General features: G+C 44.4%; 1 protein-coding gene across 6 annotated transcripts in view; it reads left to right on the top strand.

Annotated features, from left to right (window-relative positions):
• Nucleotides 1-22,547, top strand: part of CCSER1 (coiled-coil serine rich protein 1) — a 1,139,724-nt gene that overhangs the window by 104,470 nt on the left and 1,012,707 nt on the right. For 2 of the 6 annotated variants that reach the window (XM_068232582.1, XM_068232592.1), the window contains exon 2: nucleotides 2,314-2,404. The exons of 1 other annotated variant lie outside the window; for it this stretch is intronic. In XM_068232582.1, the coding sequence (XP_068088683.1) occupies nucleotides 2,323-2,404 (82 nt within the window). In that variant the 5' untranslated portion in view covers nucleotides 2,314-2,322. Of the gene's footprint in view, nucleotides 1-2,313; nucleotides 2,405-17,948; nucleotides 18,070-18,108; nucleotides 18,277-22,547 lie in introns of those variants that run through there. 3 more of the 6 variants (XM_068232635.1, XM_068232618.1, XM_068232609.1) reach the window with 3 other exon arrangements.

The following is a 22,547-nucleotide window of genomic DNA, read 5'->3' as shown; positions in this document are numbered from 1 at the left end:
TAGTAATGATTTGCCTTTCAATTTATTTTTTTTGAACCTGTACTTAGGGTGCTTGCACAACATACAGAGTACCCAGTAAGCTCCCCAAAACTCATCTCTTCCTGTCTGTGCAATTAGCTGCAGAAAGCAAAATGAATTTCAACTCTGGAGTAATGTCAGCTGTTCTAATCAGAAAATAGGCAAACTGAATGCTCAGTTTACTGGCAGGAAGACTGAGCTGGGCGTGTGGCTAGGCCCGGATTTACATCACAAGAGCCTATAGGTTCTGGCACCCCCTACAGTGAACCTACAAACAACCACCGAACCGCATCACAAGTGTGCTGGCTGTCCCAGCTGTCACTTCATTCTTAGCTCCCTTGCCCTTCATAGGTTGCTACAGGTGCCCCTTAGTATTAGGTAGCCAGAGATACCCTCAGTATTAAGTAGCTAGAGGTTCCCCCCAACTCAGTGATCTGCAAACTTGGCTCTCCAGCTGTTAAGGAACTACAAGTCCCACAATGCATTTGCCTTTATGAATCATGACTCTGGCTGTCAGACTCCCGCAATGCATTGTGGGACTTGTAGTTCCTTAACAGCTAGAGAGCCAAGTTTGCAGATCACTGCCCCAACTCAAGGGAGTTCTGGTGACTGGAATGCCATGACCCAAGATAGTAACCTTTAATTTACCCTCTGCTCGGGACTCTGCATAAATAAGGCAGGAGGGAGGCACTTGGGGAGGGGAGTGAGCCGCCTTTCCATCATCAGGCGCTTGTAGGCATGTGCCTACAGAGCCTTGTGGTAAAATCCTCTCTGCATATGGCTATATCTGAAGAGACCTACAAGATAACAAATGCATTTTTTTTGTGCGGACATCTTCCGCAGTGCTTAACAGAGTATATAATCTTCTCGCTGATTTATGGGGGCCTTACAATCGAATCTCGACTATAGTTGTATATCCATCATCATCTATTGCCAATTAACTTATCTATGTGTGTTTGGTATGTGGAAGCTCCTTTAGATTGTAACCTCGCAAAAGTAGGGCTCTCTCACCCTTTTGTGTCTTGGAATTCATTGTACGGTACATTTTATTCACTCCAATTCTGTATTTTGTATATTGGTGTATACCATTGTCTGTATTATTATGTACCCCATGTTTGGTTTCTCACTTTGTACAGCGCCACGGAATATGTTGGTGCTTTATAAATCAATAATAATAATCGAGTGCCCGGAGTAAACCGATGCAAACACAAGGGGACCAATAATACGCCATGCAGGTAGTGATGCTAGATTCAAAGTATAGACTCAGTGCTGCAAGGTGGAAGAGCTATCCACTGCGTCAGTGATGCCACAATCGTGAAATAATATATGACAAAAACCCTGTGGTCTATAGATTTGAATGGAGGTATGGTCTTTTTATCTACAATGTTGGACCTGGATGTCCGCATAGTGCACATATACATTCAGCAGTAGGTACTGTACAATAGAGAATTGTCGACAAATTAATTTTTAGAATATACCTTTTTTTATTGAATACATAGTATTTTTCATTTTTGGGAAAATAAGAACTTTCCTGAAAATGTTTTAACTCATGCCTACCGACTGCAATAGAATATATAGCAATAGAATAATTAATGATTGAGGCCCTGTTAACAGTGGTCAGTTGGGTTGCAGAATAATTCTGCATGTCAACACACTGCACATACAATCCTATGGGCCTGTTCACAGTAACGGATCGCATTATTCTAACTTGCTGCATGCAAGCTTTGCATTAACACACATTTTAACATGTGTATTATGCAACTGACCACTAGTCTGAATGCTGGATAAATATTTTATGACTACTGGAGAGTTTATGTAATGGTGATCCCTTCGAAGGCATTGCAAAGGCTGCTATTTACAGGAAGAATATTCCTGAAAAACTCCCATGAGGAGATGGACTATTCAAAACTTGTTGCTGTCACTTACCTACTGTAAGTGACAGCGACATAGGAAAACAAGTAATTTGCAGTGCATTGTACTCCGGAACAAATGTACTGTACATTTTATACTTATGAATACAGATGTAGTTTCATTGTTACAATTTTTCACAATAGCGGTCCTTTAAATACAGGACAGTTAAGCAAGATCTCCTATTATTTTTACTGATCTTTGAACTGAAGATGCGGCTGTAACCCAATATCAGTAATTCATCACCATACTACATCGTCCCTCCCGTTATTTTGTCAGATCTCAGCCGGGAGTCTTATCTGATATCACTGTCCCCTCTGGGACACGAGCTTTGTTCTGCTTGCTATAGTAGAAAACTAAGTAGCCTCACTCTTGTGTCATTTGTAGACACCCTGCATGCTGTCCCGCTTGATCTCACAGAAACAACCCTCCCAATCAACTGATCAATGCTCGATGGACACAACATACGGACATCAAGGTGACCTCCCTTTTTAATAGATGTTCTTTAGATTGTATGTAATATCAAATTTAACCTATTAAGAATGTCTTGTAGTGTATGCCGCCACCATGACTCTTGTAGCGTGAGAGAATGAAATCTAATACCTATTGTTTGCTGTTAGCTGTTCCTACAGATCTCCTTTCAGATGCTTTCACTTGCCTCCTCAGACACTCCAAGGCCCAACTAACACCATGACAAGAAGCAGTTATTAATCGTGTCAGGAGGAAGGAAGGACAGCTCCTGCCTTACCTCATATGCATTTTATGCTTTCAGTAATATGAGGTGGATTTTCAGGCACTGACACGGTAATGAAATGTCACCTGACATTTGATACGAGCTGAAACTACACAACTGTGTACAGAACAGTTGCCTGTTATGATGTTACATATGATATTACATACATATTGGTGTTATGGAATAGTCAGGTGTAGATCACAAGACCTGACACATCATACATCTTCCCTACAGCGTGATGCTAGCAGTGCAGAGCAACTCTGATGGCTCAGCCTGCATTCCATCTCTATGTTCTCCTCAGAGTCACTTCAAGCCGCCTGAATTCCTTTTGCAGATAAAGGATCCTGCTAACATCATTTAAAAGCTACAGAATTGTGACTGGTACGGCTGAGTACACTCTTTTAGATTTTTTTCAGCTGAAATGATTATGTATTAACATTTCAGCCAGAAAATCTACAGGGGTATAATTCTGAAGCAGGGTGCCATTGCCCCCCCCCCCCTAAATACAGCGCTTGGAGTCAATTTTATTGCAGATAGATCCCTAACAATCTCAAAAACTTGTGGAGCTTTAAGGACCACTTTTCTACTACAAGCATGCAAATTCGCATGCTATTTTATGCACACGAATTCACATGTGTATGCAAAATCACGTGCATTTGTGGCTATTTTTTGCAGATTTTTTTTCTGTCATCCTTTATCACTATTGACGTATGCGCCTGAGAAAGGCACGTGAAAACGTGCAAAAAAAAGTGCAAAAATGTGTAAATTGTGCAGAAAATTGTTACAGATGTGGCCTTTTTTTCCGCGTGTGGGGGGAGGCGATTTTTACCTGTATTTGAAACAGGCTCATTGAAATACTGTACATTGCTGTTGCAAATTCGCCTGCAGCTAATGCATACAAATTCACCATAGTGGAAAAGAGTTACAGGCATGCAGTCTGCAAATGTAATGACAGTGGTTGCATGTCTTTACTGAATAAGTGACTCACTAAGCAGGTTAACACATATTAACAGAACAGCCCAACAACATGCACCTTTTTAACTGTTTTTTGACCATGGTAATTGAAATCTAAGCCCTGTTGGGACCTGTTATCCCTGCCAAGGCTTAGATTTCAATTACTGCGCCGCACGCCACCGCCAATCTCACCACTTTCACGTTGTTGCAGTCCACTCTCTCTGCTGTCGGTATGACTGCAGAGCTCTGTGAGCTCGTCAGAAGCCAATTTTATTGGCTCCTGACCCTGTGATCACTGTGAAGGCTCCTGACCAGCTCATGGAGCTCTGCTGTCATACTGACTGTGCAGAGTTAGTGGGCTACAGCGATGGTTGAGCGGTGAGCCCTGTATTTTTTTTTTTACCAGAAATGCTCTTGTCATTAAGGTGCCAGAGTCTTCTGGTACTTAAGTGGTTAAACACCTCAACAGTGGTTGCTCCAGATTTTGGGGCATATGAAGTAAACATTGGTTAAGTTGCTGTACGCACCGCAATTTTACCATTCATCACGCTAACAAGGCATTGTGTGTTGCACAATAAGGGTGACCTGTGTTATCTAGGTCAGTGGTTCCCAACCTTTTCCGGCCCGGGGAACACTTTCTGACCAAATTTTTCTCCGGGGAACGGTGGGGGGGTGTTTGCGTGACCTAGTGGACAGTGCCGTGCAGCTGGGGTGCAGCTGCATAGCTAGCATAGTTGCCCCCCAGTGTAGGAGGGAGTTTAGTTGCCTCAGTATAGCTAGTGTAGTGCCCCAGTATAGCCAGTATAGTGCCCCATTATAGCCAGAATAGTGCCCCAGTATAGCCAGAATAATGCCCCAGTATAGCTAGTATAGTGCCCCACTATAGTGCCCCAGTATAGCCAGAATAGTGCCCCAGTATAGCTAGTATAGTGCCCCAGTATAGCCAGTATAGTGCCCCCAGTATAGCCAGTATAGTGCCCCAGTATAGCTAGAATAGTGCCCCAGTATAGCCAGAATAGTGCCCCAGTATAGCTAGTATAGTGCCCCAGTATAGCCAGTATAGTGCCCCCAGTATAGCCAGTATAGTGCCCCAGTATAGCCAGTATAGTGCCCCAGTATAGCCAGAATAGTGCCCCAGTATAGCCAGAATAGTGCCCCCAGTATAGCCAGCATAGTGCCCCCAGTATAGTGCCCCAGTATAGCCAGAATAGTGCCCCAGTATAGCCAGAATAGTGCCCCAGTATAGCTAGTATAGTGCCCCAGTATAGTGCCCCAGTATAGCCAGTATAGTGCCCCCAGTATAGCCAGTATAGTGCCCCAGTATAGTGCCCTAGTATAGCCAGTATAGTGCCCCAGTATAGCCAGAATAGTGTCCCAGTATAGTGCCCCAGTATAGCCAGTATAGTGCCCCCAGTATAGCCAGTATAGTGCCCCAGTATAGTGCCCCAGTATAGCCAGTATAGTGCCCCAGTATAGCCAGTATAGTGCCCCAGTATAGCCAGAATAGTGCCCAGTATAGCCAGAATAGTGCACCCAGTATAGCCAGAATAGTGTCCCCAGTATAGCCAGAATAGTGCCCCAGTATAGCCAGAATAGTGCCCCCAGTATAGCCAGAATAGTGCCCCCAGTATAGCCAGAATAGTGCCCCCAGTATAGCCAGAATAGTGCCCCCAGTATAGCCAGTATAGTGCCCCCAGTATAGCCAGAATAGTGCCCCAGTATAGCCAGAATAGTGCCCCAGTATAGCCAGTATAGTGCCCCAGTATAGCCAGTATAGTGCCCCAGTATAGCTAGTAAAGTGCCCCAGAATAGTGCCCCAGTATAGCCAGTATAGTGCCCCAGTATAGCTAGTATAGTGCCCCAGAATAGTGCCCCAGTATGGGTAGGTGGTGCCCCCCGCCCGTCCCGTTATTACCTTAACAGCTGTCGCTCTCCCCTCTCCAGCGCATGTGTTTATTTAAGGCAAGCAGCGTATCTCCCGGCTGCTCTGTGATGCGACAGGAAGCAGGGCAGCGGCTTCCTGTAGCGGCGATATGTATCGCCGTTACTATGGTAACCGAGCCCTGATTCCTGCGCATCACAGAGCAGCCGGGAGATACGCTGCTTGCCTTAAATAAACACATGCGCTGGAGAGGTGAGAGCGGCCGCTGCTAAGGTAATAGCAGCGGCGGCCGCTGGGACGTGCGGGGGGGGGGGGGGGAAGAGGACGGCACACCAGGCAACATGCCGCGGCACGCTGGTTGAAAAACGCTGATCTAGGTAATAGAGTAACCAAGCAGCTCAGGGTGACCCAAACTACTAGGAATGTATAGGGGGATAAAAGGAACCAAAAAGCCCTCCTACTAAAAAAGCAAAGCTTGGTGTAATGGCCTTCTTAAAACAGAAAGAAATTTGCAATAATTCAGCTATAAGTGAAAATATGTGGTTACCGACAATGCACTACCACTAAATATGCAAATTATCCCTTTTCGACCTCGTTAAGCCAAACAAGCATCCAGAAGCACTGGTGTATAGCAAGCCTATAGCTTTAAGTTTTACACAGCCATATCAAACCCACATGTAGACAGCCTGTTTTGGACTTTTGATCCTCATCAGTATATGGCAGGGATTGATAAGGCTGTATGAAATAGGGCTTGGACCAGTACAACAGAGTAACCAAGCAGCTCAGGGTGACCCAAACTACTAGGAATGTATAGGGGGATACAAGGAACCAAAAAGCCCTCCTACTAAAAAAGCAAAGCTTGGTGTAATTGCCTTCTTAAAACAGAAGGAAATTTGCAATAATTCAGCTATAAGTGAACATTTGTGGTTACCCACAATGCTCTATTACTAAATATGCAAATTATCCCTTTTCGCCCTTGTTACGCCAAGCAAGCATCCAGAACCGCTGGTGTATAGCAAGCCTATAGCTTTAAGTTTTACAATGTGAGCATTGTTAGAGTAACACATAATATGCAAGTGTGTGTACTAACAGGTAAATGTTAACAGGCTCATATGGGTTCTACAAGTAAGTGATGTTTTATGTGGTAGGCTGGGAACAGGGACATTTTAGGTAAACTGAGATCCTTGGCAAAAATGAACATGGTACACAGTAAGGCCCGGTTCACACTTGCGGTGGCCCTCCGGAATCGCCGTGCCGGAGTCGCACCGCCTGCAGAACGGACGGAACGGACGCACGGCATAGCAATTAAAGCCTATGCGTCCGTTCACATGGGTCCGTTCTGCAGAACCGGAGCCGGACCGGATCCGGGCCGGATCCGGACTCCGGCCTCCGTTCCAACATGCGCTATTTTTTCATCCGGCCCCTCCGGCAGCCGTATCCGGGGCGGAGCCGGACTGCACCATCCGGCCAATACAAACAAATGGGAACCGGAGGCCGCACAACACACTGGCTGAGAAATCCGGATCTTCTACCCCACTTCCTATGCGGATTTTTGCGGCGATATTGGCTGGGGACACATGGGCAAGCATTTTGGAGTGGAGCAGCACGAGCTGGAGGTGTTGGCAGGATGTTGGCAGCATGTCGGAGGTGGAGGTGAGTGCTAAACAGCAGAGGGCCTGATTCCACAGGTCCCCCTTCTGCTGACCTCCCAGACCCCAACATTTTTTTTTTTTTTTACGTATATTTTGCCAAACGGATCCGGATCGCATCCTGATTGCCACCTGATGCAACCTGACCGGATCCGGATCGGATCCGGATCAGAACCGTATGGTTCCGATCCGGATCCGGTCCGGATCCGGTCAGGTCATCCGGTCCGTTTGGCAAACAACCGCTAATGTGAACCGGGCCTAAGCTTGTGACCTCTACAGCCTCCAACTTTTGGGGCAACTAAGGATCTTGGGGCCCTGGTCAATTGCTCATTTTGACCCTACGGAAGAACCAGCCCTGACTGGAAACGCCTAGGAGGAATCGCTGTATTATTCAGATTTGTAATGTGTGATATATTAGCATTATTTAAAAAATGATAATTGTATCTCATGTGTCAGTGTGGAAATTAATGCCTAAGCCATTTATCAACAATGAAAATGCTTGCACCTGGTTCCCTTTTATCTAAAGCGAACTCAAGTATAAGTAGTTTTAACAGAAGATTGATGGGATATATTTAATTTTTAGGTTGCCATGACAACAGCTAGAAACAATTAATATCTCTAGATTTGTGGTTGGCACATGCACAGCCTCTTGCCCTAACTGGGCTAGTGCTTGATATGCCAAACAAACCCTCTGCATTCACTTATACAGTTATTCACATGATTAGACATTATTCTGAAACCAAGTTGTCAGCAAATTAGAGCCACAATGAAGTATTATTCTTACTATCTGCTACATTTATGATGGTTTTCATTGAGTCCTGAGATGTAAAATGAACTGTGTATATTGCTTTTTGTTGGAGCAGAGATGTAATTTAGGAAGTAATTGTTTATAAAATAATTACAACTACATACTGATAAATGCAGAGTTGTATTTGCTGTTTTCATTAGCCATATTTAACTACACAGCTGTTATTACTTATTCCAACTGCTTTATAGTTCTCATTATATTTAACATTACTGCAAGGATCTATCATTCAATGGTACTCCTGGCAGACCAGTGGTTTTTGCAGCAAAAAGTTGTTTTTATGGCTGTTTGCTTGTGTCTAATGACATTTGGGTCTAATTTACTAAAGCTGCAGAGCAGAATAAAATCCTTATTGTGGATTTACTAAAGCTACATACACACATTAGATAAAAGTTGGCTGAAATGTCCAATAACCACTGCTTCGGCCAACAACTGTTCGCCTCTCCAATTTGTGTATAGCTTACAAGGACAGTTTCTAGGCTAAATTTCACCCAAGGCGAGGGTGTACAAATTCAGTATGGGTAGGTATGTATAGGTGCTTTCAGTATAGGTAGCTGTGTATAGGTGCCTTCAGTATAGGTTATCTAGGTATAGTTGCAGCCAGTATAAGTTAGCTAGGTATAGGTGCAGCCAGTATAGCTTAGCTAGGTATAGGTGCAACCAGTATAGGTTAGCTAGGTATAGGTGCAGCCAGTATAGGTTAGCTAGGTATAGGTGCAGCCAGTATAGGTTAGCTAGGTATAGGTGCAGCCTGTATAGGTTAGCTAGGTATAGGTGCCTTCGGTATAGGTAGCTATGTATAGGTGCCTTCAGTATAGGTAGCTAGGTATAAGTGCAGCCAGTATATGTTAGCTAGGTATAGGTGCAGCCAGTATCGGTTAGCTAGGTATCGGTGCCTTCAGTATAGGTAGCTAGGTATAGGTGCCTTCAGTATAGGTAGCCAGGCATAGGTGCCTTCAGTATTGGTAGCTAGGTATAGGTGCAGCCAGTATAGGTTAGCTAGGTATAGGTGCCCCCCCTATAAGTAATGGAGGGGAAGCCGCGGCCACACTGAGACTCAGTCACGTAGAGGGGAGCCCAATTTCTCCCTCCCTCTCCCTGGGGCTCCCCTCAATGCTCCCCCTCTTTGCAAAGTAAGTGCAATAGGAAGCCTCGTATCCGCAACTCACCTCCCTGCCAGTTCCAAATGCTGCTCACTTGCCACTGATCTCTGTCTGCATAGCCGCGGATACACTCTCTACTTCCTGATTAGCAACTCTTAGCGCTTACTCTGCAAAGAGGGGGGAGCACAGAGAAGTCCAGCTCCGCTCCATGCGGCTGAGTCTCATTGTGGTCACGGCTCCCCCCCCCCCATCACTGCCCCACCCCTCCCTCACAACGTTCAGGGCGGTTGCCTGCCTGGCCCACCCATAGAAATGGGGCTGCAGCTTACAGGCCACGAGGCTTAAGGATCCAACATGTTTTATGGTTAATGATGCCTGATTATGCCAGATTGCACAATTGTAATGTTATTTTCACTCCCCCTATACATACTACTACCACTATAGTGCATTTTATTGTGGGAGAAATCTACATTTTATATGTATGGATTTAAAATTCTAAAACATTTGTGAGAATTGTATTTCCTCAGAGGCTATAGAGAAAATATAAGTTGTTCTATAGGAGCCATTCATTGTTTTTAAAACATTACAATACTATCTGCTGCATTTCATCATTATCATTCATTACAAAGCTGGCTTTACAGTTTACATAGCAGAGAGTGTCACTGGCAGACATGACGGGGACTTCCTAGCAGATGCCTGCTCATTTAATTCCAGTCAGAGGTGTTAGCAGCGTCACACTGTTAGATTGGGAAGCACTCTGTATTTATTCACTGTTAACTAGAATTTTGTGCCAGGAACACTTCCAGTCGGCAATAGCAGACGCAATTATGAAGTACAAAAAAGTCTGAAAAACACTCTCAGGCATTCTATCACACTGTATGTGTGCTACTTGTGGACAGATGCAGCAAGCATTACATTTTCAGCCCTCTTCAATATTTCCCATGCACATATTAACAGAACACCAAATTTAAATGTATTAAAGAAACAAAATCATGATTTAACCCTATTAAGTATGCATCAAAACTATTAAAGGAAAACTCCAGATTGCTGCAAATATTACTCACTTCTAATGCTTACTAAAATTAGTTTTGAACACATTTTCCATTGTCTGTAATACCCCCTGAACGGTTATTAAAAACAGCCTGTCTCTGTAAGGCAAAGGGTTTTAATTGTAAAGAGTTTTAGCAGGTTCTTCCACCACCTACACAGTGTTGGTGATGATACATATCTTCTAGGCAAATCACACCCATTGTATTGTCTGACAACATGAATATATTGTCTCTTCATACGTCAGTCAAATCATCTGTCTCTCAAGTTATCCATAGACTCATTCCTAGGGGCAGGAGAGTCTGATAGATCATTAGAGAGAATTGTAAGAATACTAAAAACATTCAGCAGATAACATTTGAAGGCCAGAAGATGTTCTTATTCTTGAAATACTATATATACACATTATTCAATACCATAAACACATGTACCTGATTCTGTCCTTTTTAGCTTAAGGCAGGTCTCCGAATTTTTTTTTTTACCTCCCGCTCCTTCTGCTAGTCTTGCATCATAGCAGAATTACTATAAAAAGCCGCTAAATAACTAAATTCTGCAGTGCTGTGATTGTCACTGCATTTTGTATACAGATAGATGACAGACAGGCTCTCTTTTGTAGAGGAGAGCCTGCTGCTCTCACCCAGTGGCAAAGCTAGGGTGTTTGACACCCGATGCTGGTTATTTACAGACACCCCCCCGCCCCCTGCAGAAAAGAGAAAGGGCGTGAGCGCTGAAAAATGGGTGTTGCCATGACATGGGTGGAGATAACCATTATATAACATTGTAACTCTAAGGCAGTGCCCTGAATTTCATCCCAAAACAAAGTTAGGCAAAGTGACCCTAAGGCCTGGTTTAAACGGACACTTGATGACCGGTAAGTGACTGCCACGGCGCTCGTTGCCAAACGCTGCCCATACATATGAATTAGCAATACAGATACCATTGTTTACCACCATTTGCTGTATGCGCAATCGCCATGTTTTTATCCTTATTTTTCCTGTCGGTTCAGCCGACCCTAGTCATTTACCGCCACGTGTCTGTCCCTTTGTGGGGGTGAAAACCGCAGATCATCACCGAAAGACATCAAATGCTTTTCTGCATGCTTGCAGAAAAGCAATTGACCGAGACCGTGTGAACCAATCCTTAAAGTGTACCAGAGCTGAAAATAGTAAAAAGATTTATGCATACCTGGGGCTTCCAGCCCCATCCGCTCGGATCGCTCCCACGCCGCCGGCAGCTTTGGGAACTGGGTGGCGTCACTGACGTCAGTCGGCTCCAGTCTACATCTGAGAAGTGCATCCACTACGTATCTCTCCAATGTCAGTGACAGGACCCAATTCCCAAAGCTGCGGGCAGCGGAGGACGGTGGCGTGGGAGCGATCCGAGCGGATGGGGCTGGAGGAAGCCCCAGGTATGTATAAATCTTTTTACTATTTTCAGTCCGTTTAAGGCAGAGAGATACACAGGATCAGAGGGCTGCAGGCGAGCTGAGACGAGAGGCTCCCGCGTTGGAATCAGGTGAGTTGTTACAATGTAACAGACATGCAGCTCTGATGATCTGTGGTCTGCAAATTGCAGACTGCAATCGGCAGCACAGCTTCGGGGACAGGGAGCAGAAAGGGCACAGAAAAGCAGGGCATGATTTAACAATCACAGCTGGAGCCCATGTGGCAGAGTCACTGTTCGGGCCCCAAACTGTGCAGTGTGACGTCACCCTTCTCAGCGGACACTCCGGTGCAGGCAACACTTCCCGCAACCCCCTTTCAACGACAGTGCTCTCACCACTTCCGTGATCCTTATGGGCAGGGGGGCTTGGGTGACACCTGGGCCCATGGGCGTCCACAGAAAATTTTTCAGGGGGGGGGCAAAAATGGGGAAGTGGGAGTCATGCCAAAAAATGGACGTGGCCACGAATTACGATGTGGGTGTGGTCACAGACGGAGCCAAATTTACATGAACTTAGCAATGGTGGGACATTAGACTAGGGCTTTGGTAGGGATTAGATTATGAGTGCCTCCGACGCTGGTGTTCCCCAGTTTAGCTAGTGACAGGGAAACTTAAGCCATGCCCCCTGTGTGGCATTAAGCCACACATCAGATTTTGCAGGAGGGTGCCAGTGGGTGGGAGAGGGTGACAATGGGCGGGATGGGTGCCAGTGGGTAGGAGGAGGGTGCCAGTGTGTGGGGAGGACAGCAGAAAGGCAGAGAGAGACAGCTAAGAGGGAGAATGACAGCTGAGAGGCAGAGAGAGAGAGAGCAAAAGGCAGAGAGAGAGAGAAAGAGACAGCAAAGAGAGAACGCAGAAAGGCAGAGAGAAAGAGTCAGCAAAGAGAGAGCGCAGAAAGGCAGAGAGAGAGAGAGAGAGAGAGCAGAAAGGCAGAGAGAGACAACAGAGAAGCAGAGAGAGAGAGACAGCAGAAAAGTAAAGAGAGCACGCAGAAAGGCAGAGAGACAGCAGAAAGGCAGAGAGACAGCAGAAAGGCAGAGAGAGCGGAGAGGCAGAGAAAGAGAGACAGCAGAAAGGCAGAGAGAGAGAGAGAGAGAGAGAGAGCAGAAGAGCAGAGAGAGAGAGCAGAAGAGCAGAGAGAGAGAGAGAGCAGAAATGCAGAGAGAAAGACAGCAGAAAGGCAGAGAGAGAGACAGCAGAGAAGCAGAGAGAGATCATGCGGAGAGGGAGAGAGGGAGACAGCAGAGAGAGAGAGACAGCAGAAAGGCAGAGAGAGAGAGAAAGAGAGCTGAAAGGCAGAGGGAGAGAGAGACAGCAGAGAGAGAGAGAGAGAGAGAGAGACAGCAGAAAAGTGGAGAGAGAGAGAGCAGAAAGGCAGAGAGAGAAAGAGAAAGAGACAGCAGAAAGGCAGAGAAGAAGAGACAGCATAAAGGCAGAGAGAAAGAGACAGCAGAAAGGCAGAGAGAGAGCTGAGAGGCAGAGAAAGAGAGACAGCAGAAAGGCAGAGAGAAAGAGACAGCAGAAAGGCAGAGAGAGAGAGAGAGCAGAAGGGCAGAGAGAGAGAGCAGAAATGCAGAGAGAAAGACAGCAGAAAGGCAGAGAGAGAGAGAGAGCAGAACAGCAGAGAGAGATAGCAGAAAGGCAGAGAGAGAGAGAGCAGAGAAGCAGAGAGAGAGGGAGACAGCAGAGAGAGAGAGAGCTGAGAGGCAGAGAAAGACAGACAGCAGAAAGGCAGAGAGAGAGAGAGAGAGAGAGAGAGAAAGAGAGCTGAAAGGCAGAGGGAGAGAGAGATAGCAGAGAAGCAGAGAGAGAGAGAGAGAGAGAGAGCAGAAAAGCAGAGAGAGAGAGAGCAGAAAGGCAGAGAGAGAGACAGCAGAAAGGCAGAGAGAGAGACCAGAAAGGCAAAGAGAGAGAGAGAGAGAGCAGAGAGGCCAAAAAAGAGAGACAGCAAAAAGGCAGAGAGAGAGAAAGAGACAGCAGAAAGGCAGATAGAGAGAGAGCAGAAAGGCCGAGAAGGAGACAGCAGAAAGGCAGAGAGAAAGAGACAGTAGAAAGGCACAGAGAGAGCTGAGAGGCAGAGAAAGAGAGACAGCAGAAAGGCAGAGAGAAAGAGACAGCAGAAAGGCAGATAGAGAGAGCTGAGAGGCAGAGAGAGAGAGAGAGCTGAGAGGCAGAGAAAAAGAGATAGCAGAAAGGCAGAGAGAAAGAGACAGCAGAACGGCAGAGAGAGAGAGAGAGAGAGAGCTGAGAGGCAGAGAAAGAGAGATAGCAGAAAGGCAGAGAGAAAGAGACAGCAGAAAGAGAGACAGCAGAAAGGCAGAGAAAGAGAGACCGCAGAAAGGCAGAGAGAGAGAGAGAGAGAGAGCTGAGAAGCAGAAAAAAAGAGATAGCAGAAAGGCAGAGAGAAAGAGACAGCAGAACGGCAGAGAGAGGGAGAGCTGAGAGGCAGAGAAAGAGAGACAGCAGAAAGGCAGAGAGAAAGAGACAGCAGAAAGGCAGATAAAGAGAGCTGAGAGGCAGAGAAAGAGAGACAGCAGAAAGGCAGAGAGAGAGCTGAGAGGCAGAGAAAAGAAGATAGCAGAAAGGCAGAGAGAAAGAGACAGCAGAAAGGCAGAGAGAAAGAGACAGCAGAAAGGCAGAGAGAGAGAGAGAGCCGAGAGGCAGAGAAAGATAAAGCAGAAAGGCAGAGAGAAAGAGACAGCAGAAAGGCAGAGAGAGAGAGAGAGAGAGCTGAGAGGCAGAGAAAGAGAGACAGCAGAAAGGCAGAGAGAAAGAGACAGCAGAAAGGCAGAGAGAGAGAGCGAGAGCTGAGAGGCAGAGAAAGAGAGACAGCAGAAAGAGAGAGAGAAAGAGACAGCAGAAAGGCAGAGAGAAAATAACAGCAGAAAGGCAGAGAGAGAGAGAGAGAGAGAGATGAGAGGCAGAGAAAGAGAGACAGCAGAAAGGCAGCGAGAGAGACAGCAGAAAGGGACATCCAAAAGGCAGAGAGAGAGCTGAAAGGCAGAGAGTGACAGGAGAAAGGCAGAGAGACAGAGACAGCAGAAAGGCAAAGAGACCGAGAGAGAGACAGAGAGAGGGAGAGACAGCACAGAAGACAGGAAGAGAAGAGAAGAGAGAGGAAACAAAATACATTACTTGAGGGCAAGATGGGAGAGAAAACAAGTCAATCTGACTGAGGGAAAACTAAAGAGAACATAAATCAGGCAGGCTGGGACAACGCATTCCTCAGACGCTTGCATGTCAGCTCATCTATGTTGTATTGCAGCTGACTGTTTACTTACTTTTCCCAGTCTGTGTGAAAGCTCTGGTCCTGCTCTGTCCCTTTGGCTCCGCAGACACTCGTAGGCTCTCAAGTCAAATCTCCCGGCAGTGAGAAGATGCTCAAGCGCGTCATTCAAGCAGCCAGGAAATAGAGGGGGCAGGGCGGCACAACTGAGGACAACACCATGAGGGGGAAAAATACAGTAAAAAAAAAAAAAAAAAACACTGGCGTTACTGATGGGCACTTCAAGAAAGGGAACTTGAGTGGCCCCATAGGCTGCACGGCTGTATGTCCGGCAATGCGCTGAGAGACTGTCCCCCTGAGAGCTGTCCCTGACTGGTGGCTTGAAACTTCCGGGTTCAGGTGGCTAGGGGGAGGCAGCAGCTGGCCAGGGGGTGGCACATGCCCTATTTTGCCCATGTGTGGACGCCCATGCCTGGGCCACACCTCTCCCTCTCTACGTTCTGATTGGGAAGGGTAGTGAGTAGCAGATTAGCCAAGCCTCTCACAAGGCATTGCTCCTCCACTAGAGCCAGGGAGAAGGATTTATGGATTGATCAAAGGAGCAGCCATTCTATGACGACCTCTTAGGCCACTATAATTAGTATGAAAGAGCAGGAGAACGTTTATTTTAAGAAAGTCGTATTAACCTGGACAAATGCGGCTTTAGGCTTCAACCCACCTTTATACCTGCTATGGAAGCGCCTGTATGTTGCCACTTCTCTTTTACCCATCTAATGCTCTACACCCATCCTCTCCTTATGCTGGGTACATAATTTCCTGTCTGATCAATGGGTAATCTGACTTGAAGTTATGTATACATGTCCAAACTGCTCCCGATCGGTAACGATTTAAAATAGACCTCGATTTTTAATGAAAGCAGATCCGACATCTCAGAAATTATTGTCCGAATATTATCAATTGGATGGTAAATTGTGAACGCAAAAGAACACAAGCATTACACAAATGCTTTCCTGTCATTGGTGAAGAGGAGGAAGTGGAAGTACCAGAATACTCAGGCACTTCCAACTGTTCCTTGGTGTGATGATGTATGAAGATTGGAGTAGGCTATAGAGAACCACCTCACAAGTAAGATGAACAAGGGGCCATCATGTGGGGACCCTAAGTCTCATCAGGTGCCGCTCTGGTTTGCTGGTGGTGGATAAATACTTCATTAAATGTGAGGATTATCACCTGTGTGTTCAGTATCAGTATATGGTAACAAATGTAGCATACGTAAGTCTTCTAGATCTGGCAATACACAGTTATGGTGTGGGAAGTAGCCCTGATCTGTTTCTCTCACCAGCAATACGGGTGGATAAAGTGAAGTGTCTCATGATTCACAAATCCTGCATATAAGAAGCTGAGTGCGGTGTCTGCCATAGAGCATTCTTTTGTAGTTAACCTACATAGGCTGTGTTACAGACGCTTAGCTTGTAATGACATAGATATTTCCCCACAGTAGTAAAGACAATGAGACTGCTAATTTTAATAATGTCTATTACATCTGTGCGGAATACTTATGACTTGGACAAGATCAGCGGGTGGCAGACTTGGAGACGAATAACTTATGGTGTACTGGTGTAATTCGAAGCCTCTTGCGAGTTTTAGGTCAATGGAAAACACGATCCTCAGTAGAATAGCCTAAATAAATCACATTTGTTGCATTGTGCTGCTAGGATATGAAAGCTTATTTATTGCTTCTTTGGGACAGTAACATTTCCAGGGTTGGAAACTATCCAGTTCTTTTGTAATTGAACTGGAATCTATTTGCATACTAAGTATTTGGTACCAGTGACTTCTGAAATATGATTAGAGGAGGAGATGCTGAACAAGCCGTGTTTCCATTTAGAAATAATAGTATCATACCTTGTGTACAATGTAAGCAAACACCATCGGCTTCTGAAACCATCTTTGTAACTTGATGGTTAACATCGGAGTTTTAGATTGTGATGAATGTATGCATGAGCCTCCAGTATGTCTGCTGTGAAATGTTCTGCACTTCTTGTATAAAAGAAATATAAGAAGGCACATTAATCACTGCTGTCTGAACAATGCAGTAATGTAAGGAACAATTGTATTCTTTGTATTGTATCCTCCTCCCTACTGACAATGTGCACTGAAGGTAGGGGTTACAGTCTGTCTGCAGAGGTACAATGTCATCTATTCAACATTTACAAGGCAAGGAATCACAGTATCCAGCGCTTTAGTGATTAAAGTCAAGATAGGTATACAAGGGGTAGTGCTGGGAACACACAATGCAATTTCCCATCTGATTGGCGGGAATCAAGCGATTATTTACAACATGTCCAATCTGTTTCCAGTCGAGAAAGGGATCAATTCTGTGAAGTTATCATCAGAAAATCGATTTCTTTATCGATTGGGAGCAGTTTGGACATATATACATGCTACAACTTCCTGTCCGATCACCCGTCTATTGAACGGGAAATCGCAGTGTGTGTTCCCAAAATAATAGCAACCCATTTATGTACAGTGGTTTGCAAAAGTATTCAACACCCTTGAAGTTTCCCTGTCATATTACTGCCACAAACATGAATCAATTTTATATGATTTTCTTTCCACTTCTCACATGTACACCACTTGTATTGGTCTTTCACGTGGAATTCCAATAAAATTGATTCATGTTTGTGGCAGTAACATGACAAAATGTGGAAAACTTTAAGGGGGCCGAATACTTTTGCAAACCACTGTAAAGTACCAGTTACTCCCCTTGAGATCAATGCACCATGAGTAGCTATAGTACAGTACAAAATCATGTGGTCAATAATTCCCTACCACCCAATCAATTACATTTTTGTAGAGTCACCTAACCTTTCCTAAACTCCACTATGTACCTTAACCCTAACTTTGCCCCAGCCTGTATGCCTGCCTATAATCTCCCAGCTCCTTCCATGGAAACTAACCCTTTCGCTTAAGGCCCCGTTTACACCTAATCAGTTGGTACGCGTTTTTTTCTTCTTCTCCATAGCAGTGTATTGTGAAAAAGATTTCAGTTAAAACGCTTTAAGTGTGAAAGGTGCCATAGGAAAACATGGGACTTACTTGAAAATTAGTTGACCTTTCAGTTATAACTGAAAGCAACTGATTAAGTGTAAACGGGGCCTAAGCCTAACCAACTTTAAAATAGATCCCAGGCAAATGAAAAATAAAAACAAGACCTCTTCTCCCATGCAAGGCTCCTACTGTATAAGCCTGAACTTTAGCATGCAGGTCTCCTCTCATCTAACACAGCTGCAAATGTTCAGTAAGTGACTGTGCCCTTGAATTAAGAGAAAAGTGGTCCTCCCAATTTAATCCACTCCCCTTACCTTCCCAAAATGTTTGTTAGCAGAACGGACAGGACACAATGGTCTTCTTGGAAGATGTGTCTGAGGAATTTCACCTTGGAAGAAGAGTCCAGCCAGAGTTAGAAAGTGAAACATCAAGGACTATAAGGAGCCCCACTAGGAAAGTATGTGTTTTTTTTTCTCCCCTAAGACAACTTAACTCAATACTTCCCTAACACCAACCGTCCTGATCTCCCTAACCCTGAAAACTTGGATGCTCTGAACTTATTGGTATGGATACTGCAAATAACTTAGTCTCAATGAACAGTGCCCAATTGAACACTGATATGAGAGAGGGTGACAATATAAAGGTAAAGGGCAGAGGAGGTGTACAGATATATTCAGCGGGGGAGGGGGGGGGGGGGTGGAAGAAAGAGAGAAAGAGAGGGAAAATAAATAGAGAGAGTGAGAGAGAGAGAACACACCGTGAGAGTGGAATATTATGTACAGCAATCCTATAGTACTATTACATGTAAAATATGTCTGTTTATTCTCCATGAACAGTCACTGAGAGTATTTACGGTAAATGATCATTTTTGAGTTATTTTCCCCATGAACTAGGCCTTTGCACGACCAGTCTGTTGTTCATGCCGGCTTTTAAGAGACTTTTCTGGTTATTAAATTATGTTTTCTTAGAGGTACTTGAAAGTGATTTAAAGACAGGTAGCTAGAGTTCATTATAAGATTGAAGTTCATACCCAGCGGAATAGCCAGACTCGCAGTAAAGAGTAATGATATTGCCGGTATTAATTCCAGTCTCCTGCCACCAAAAGTTATTTGTTCTTGAAATGAGATGTGTGTAGCTTCCTCCACTCCTCAGTCAATCTCTGGAGACTGAGTTAGATGATCTTATACGGTGTCAGCCCATGTCAGCGTCTGATCTCCCTGAATAAAGCTTAGTGCGGCTATGGTGTACTACTATTTTTAACACTTCTACAGTTGAGCTGGCAAAATATAAATGGCAACGTTCAGTATGAATTGTTGCGGCTTGATTCTGCTTTCAGAGTGTGATAGGTTAAAGGATTGGTTCATATAATGATGCCGAAATGTTGTGTAGCATATAAGTGGTCCCACATGATAGCAGGCTGCTGTAAAATCACTCTCCTCAATGCAATGCTTTCCTAATCCTGAAAGTGAAGAGAGCCATTAGTCACTCTCACCAAGTCCGCAAAATGAATCTACACACCATACAATTTTTTACATTTCTTTTCAATTCAAGGCTTACAATCAATATTTCTAATTAAAAAAAAAATCTGAACAATGTACTACACACGTGTGTTCAATTATTCCCCAATTATGAAAAAAAAAATTGTCAATTGTCATAAAAACTGATCAGAAAAATACACCGCTCCTGATCGACTTATATTGCAAACATTTGAAATCCGATCGGATTTCTCGCTCAAATGAAAAAAGACAGATTTCAATTGTTCATGTCAACCGATCGTTTCTTTCGAATTACTGTAAAATTGGATCATTTTATTGTACCGTGTGTGGCCAACTTAATCCTCAAACAAAGCACAGTTGCATGTTTTATATACCTGCAGATATATGAAAAGCCATAGGACTGCAACGTGTTTTCTGTAAAAAAAACCTATGGTCTCCCCTCTAGATCTTTATTAATAACCAAGTATATTTAAGGTGTACCTGAGATGTGGAGTTATCTATAAAATATACATACCTGGGGCTTCCTCCAGTCTCCTTCAGGCTTATGGCTAAATCACCGTCCGTCTTTGCCTCCTCGTTTGCCCACAAATGGCCCTGGTAAGTCATCCAGTCGGGGCCAGTCGGGGCAGACGCAGTTCAGCTGAGAACAGGCGCAGAACATTCCACGCCGATAGGAGCAAGACTGGACAGTGTGTGCGGCCGGGCCCACGAATGGCAGAGAAAGATGGTGTGGGAGCAATAAGCCCGGAGGCAGCTGGAGAAGCCCCAGGTATGTATATTTTATAAATATTTCGACATTCCCCAGGTTTTCTTTAAATAGATAAACATGTCAGCAGACAAACTTTAAAGGCTACCCACATTGGACTCCTGCGAATAGTTGTACGTCATCAGCTCTGTCATTGACTACTGTGGAATCTAGTTAGTTAATTAGGGTCACCAGTAATTGCAGGCATTTCTGTGGTGCAAATAAGAGAAATTGAGAAGTACTAGCACATTTATAGCATACCTGTCACAAGAAGGTATTTTTTAGTAATATGAATATCTACTTTGAAGCTACTATTATATGACATTCATTCTTCCTGGAATGGCTGTTTCCTATGCCCTGTACTGCAGACAGGCTTTCCACTCTGCTCTTTATTCTTCTGACATTGCCATTTTACAAAGGATTGGGTCTTGTTTTAAGTATTCCTGAGAAAGCATTTTATGGCTGGAACTAAAATGATCTGCTGTTAAAACTAAACTGATCTACGCTCTCCTCAATTTTTTCCAATCATTGCCATGGTTTACATGTCTAAGTAAGATTTTATTATGGCCCAGGATCATTTCCGCTTACTGGTCAGTGTTGCAGAATATACTGAAACTGGAGGTTATTATTTGCCTGTTTTGAAACAGTCTTATATGCAGAGTTGATGTATTCAATTGACATCGTACACATGCTCACAGCACCAAAGGGTTGTCTCTGCCTCAGCTTGCTCCCTCAGTTGACTTTATTTACACTAAAAAGCCAAATCTAGGTCAAGCAGTCAGGCATAGCTGCCAGCACTTCACGGAATATCACAGATAGACTCTATAGTGAGGAAGAGAAATATTACTTTCCTGAGGAGTTTCCGATGTGCAAAATGTTTTTTGTTATGGAAACTACGTCATAACTTTCTATTGCATAAACTGTATTTTCCCATTAATAAGCAGTGGAGGGTGATAAAAACCTCCCACTAAATACTAGGATAGATAAGTGCAGAAATTATACAACCATCTGAGGGCCATACTTCCATATATGTTATATAAATATGAATGCTGTGTCCCCCGTGATATTACATCATTATTACCCCACTGTAGGATTCACCCCCATTCAACTGTCTTCATCTCTCTTACCAACCCCACTATGTTGCCTTCAACTCTATTCACCCTCCTTCTAAGGCTCTTTACCTCTCCTACACTCCTCAGTCACCCACTATTCCCACATGCATCACCCACATTCCTTGTCCACCCATCTATCTTACAATCCCCTCTGCCTGTCTGCCCTACCATTTTCCTTGCCTGAAATGTGCTATGCCCAACAAGCTACGTTTGCTAATTCTAGCCATGGCAGGGAAAATAATACAAACAGGTTACTGGCAGCCTATTATTTATTTTATGCCAGCACTTTTCCTGTTGACCTCAATTTGGTATGCCGTTAAGTTTTTTCTGTGCTGTGGAGTAATTTAGTGGCACAGGAATGAAAAAGAAGCTGACAAGTCATCTTGCTGAGTAGGGCATTTACTAATAAACCAGATGCCATTATTTCAAGGCGGGCACTTTATATGCATCTGTGCTCTTGGGCTGACAAATGTAGCCCAGGATTCTCAGGACCGATATCTTGCCTGATGTAAATAACTCCGCTATATCATGGAGTCTGACTGAAAGTATATTACATGACAGCATGCCAGGTGCTGTTGTTGATTATTTCACTTTCTTTTCCTGCTTCAAAGGTCATACTCTAAGTTAATTTGTATTATTTCAACAACCTTACTGCGTTATAGTGAAATTCCTCTTCACTATATTTGTTCTATGTTTCTATCACAGCTGAAATCATACCTTGCACATAAATTGGCCATATAATTATCTACTTGCCTTTTGTTTCAGAATTACTCTGTTTTTTGTAAAAAACACAACTACCTGCCCCAGGGGCATAACAGTTCCCTTGTCCTCCCAGAAAAAAAATATTATGGGGCACCCCACAAATCAACTCCTCCCCCCCCAGTCATCTTTCTCTCCTCCTCCCTGTATTATGTCCAGTTTTCCCTCCCCCTTCCTTCCTGGAAATTTCTGGCCAGTAAATGCAGGATAGGAAGTGCATGAAGAGAGTTCAAGAGGTTGATCGCAGAGGGGAAAAAGGTATTTCTATGCTTTGAGTTGCTGGTGGAGTTGGCTCAAAATCATCGGCCTGAAGGGAGCCGACAAAAGAAGCGGTGGCCTGAGTGTGAGGGATCTTTGCAGTCCTTAATACTCAGGAGTGCATCCCTGATCTCTGTAGGTTTCATCTGTCGCTGGCAGAGGAGCCAGCATACCAGACCAGGATGAAGTGAAAAAGAAGTGAGATAATTCAAGACGAAAGCTTTGCAAATTTAAAGAATGTTATCTGCATACAGAGGCTGGATCTGCCTATCCCAAACCCCCCTAATGTCCCCCTGCACTCTGCAATCCCTCATAAATCACAGCCTTGCTGTGAGGCTGTGTTTACATCTGTAGTGTC

Source organism: Hyperolius riggenbachi, chromosome 1 (genome assembly GCF_040937935.1).
Source record: "Hyperolius riggenbachi isolate aHypRig1 chromosome 1, aHypRig1.pri, whole genome shotgun sequence".
Classification (NCBI taxonomy): Eukaryota; Metazoa; Chordata; class Amphibia; order Anura; family Hyperoliidae; genus Hyperolius; species Hyperolius riggenbachi.
The sequence above is the reverse complement of the archived record's forward strand: the minus strand, read 5'-3'. Positions and strand labels throughout refer to the sequence as shown.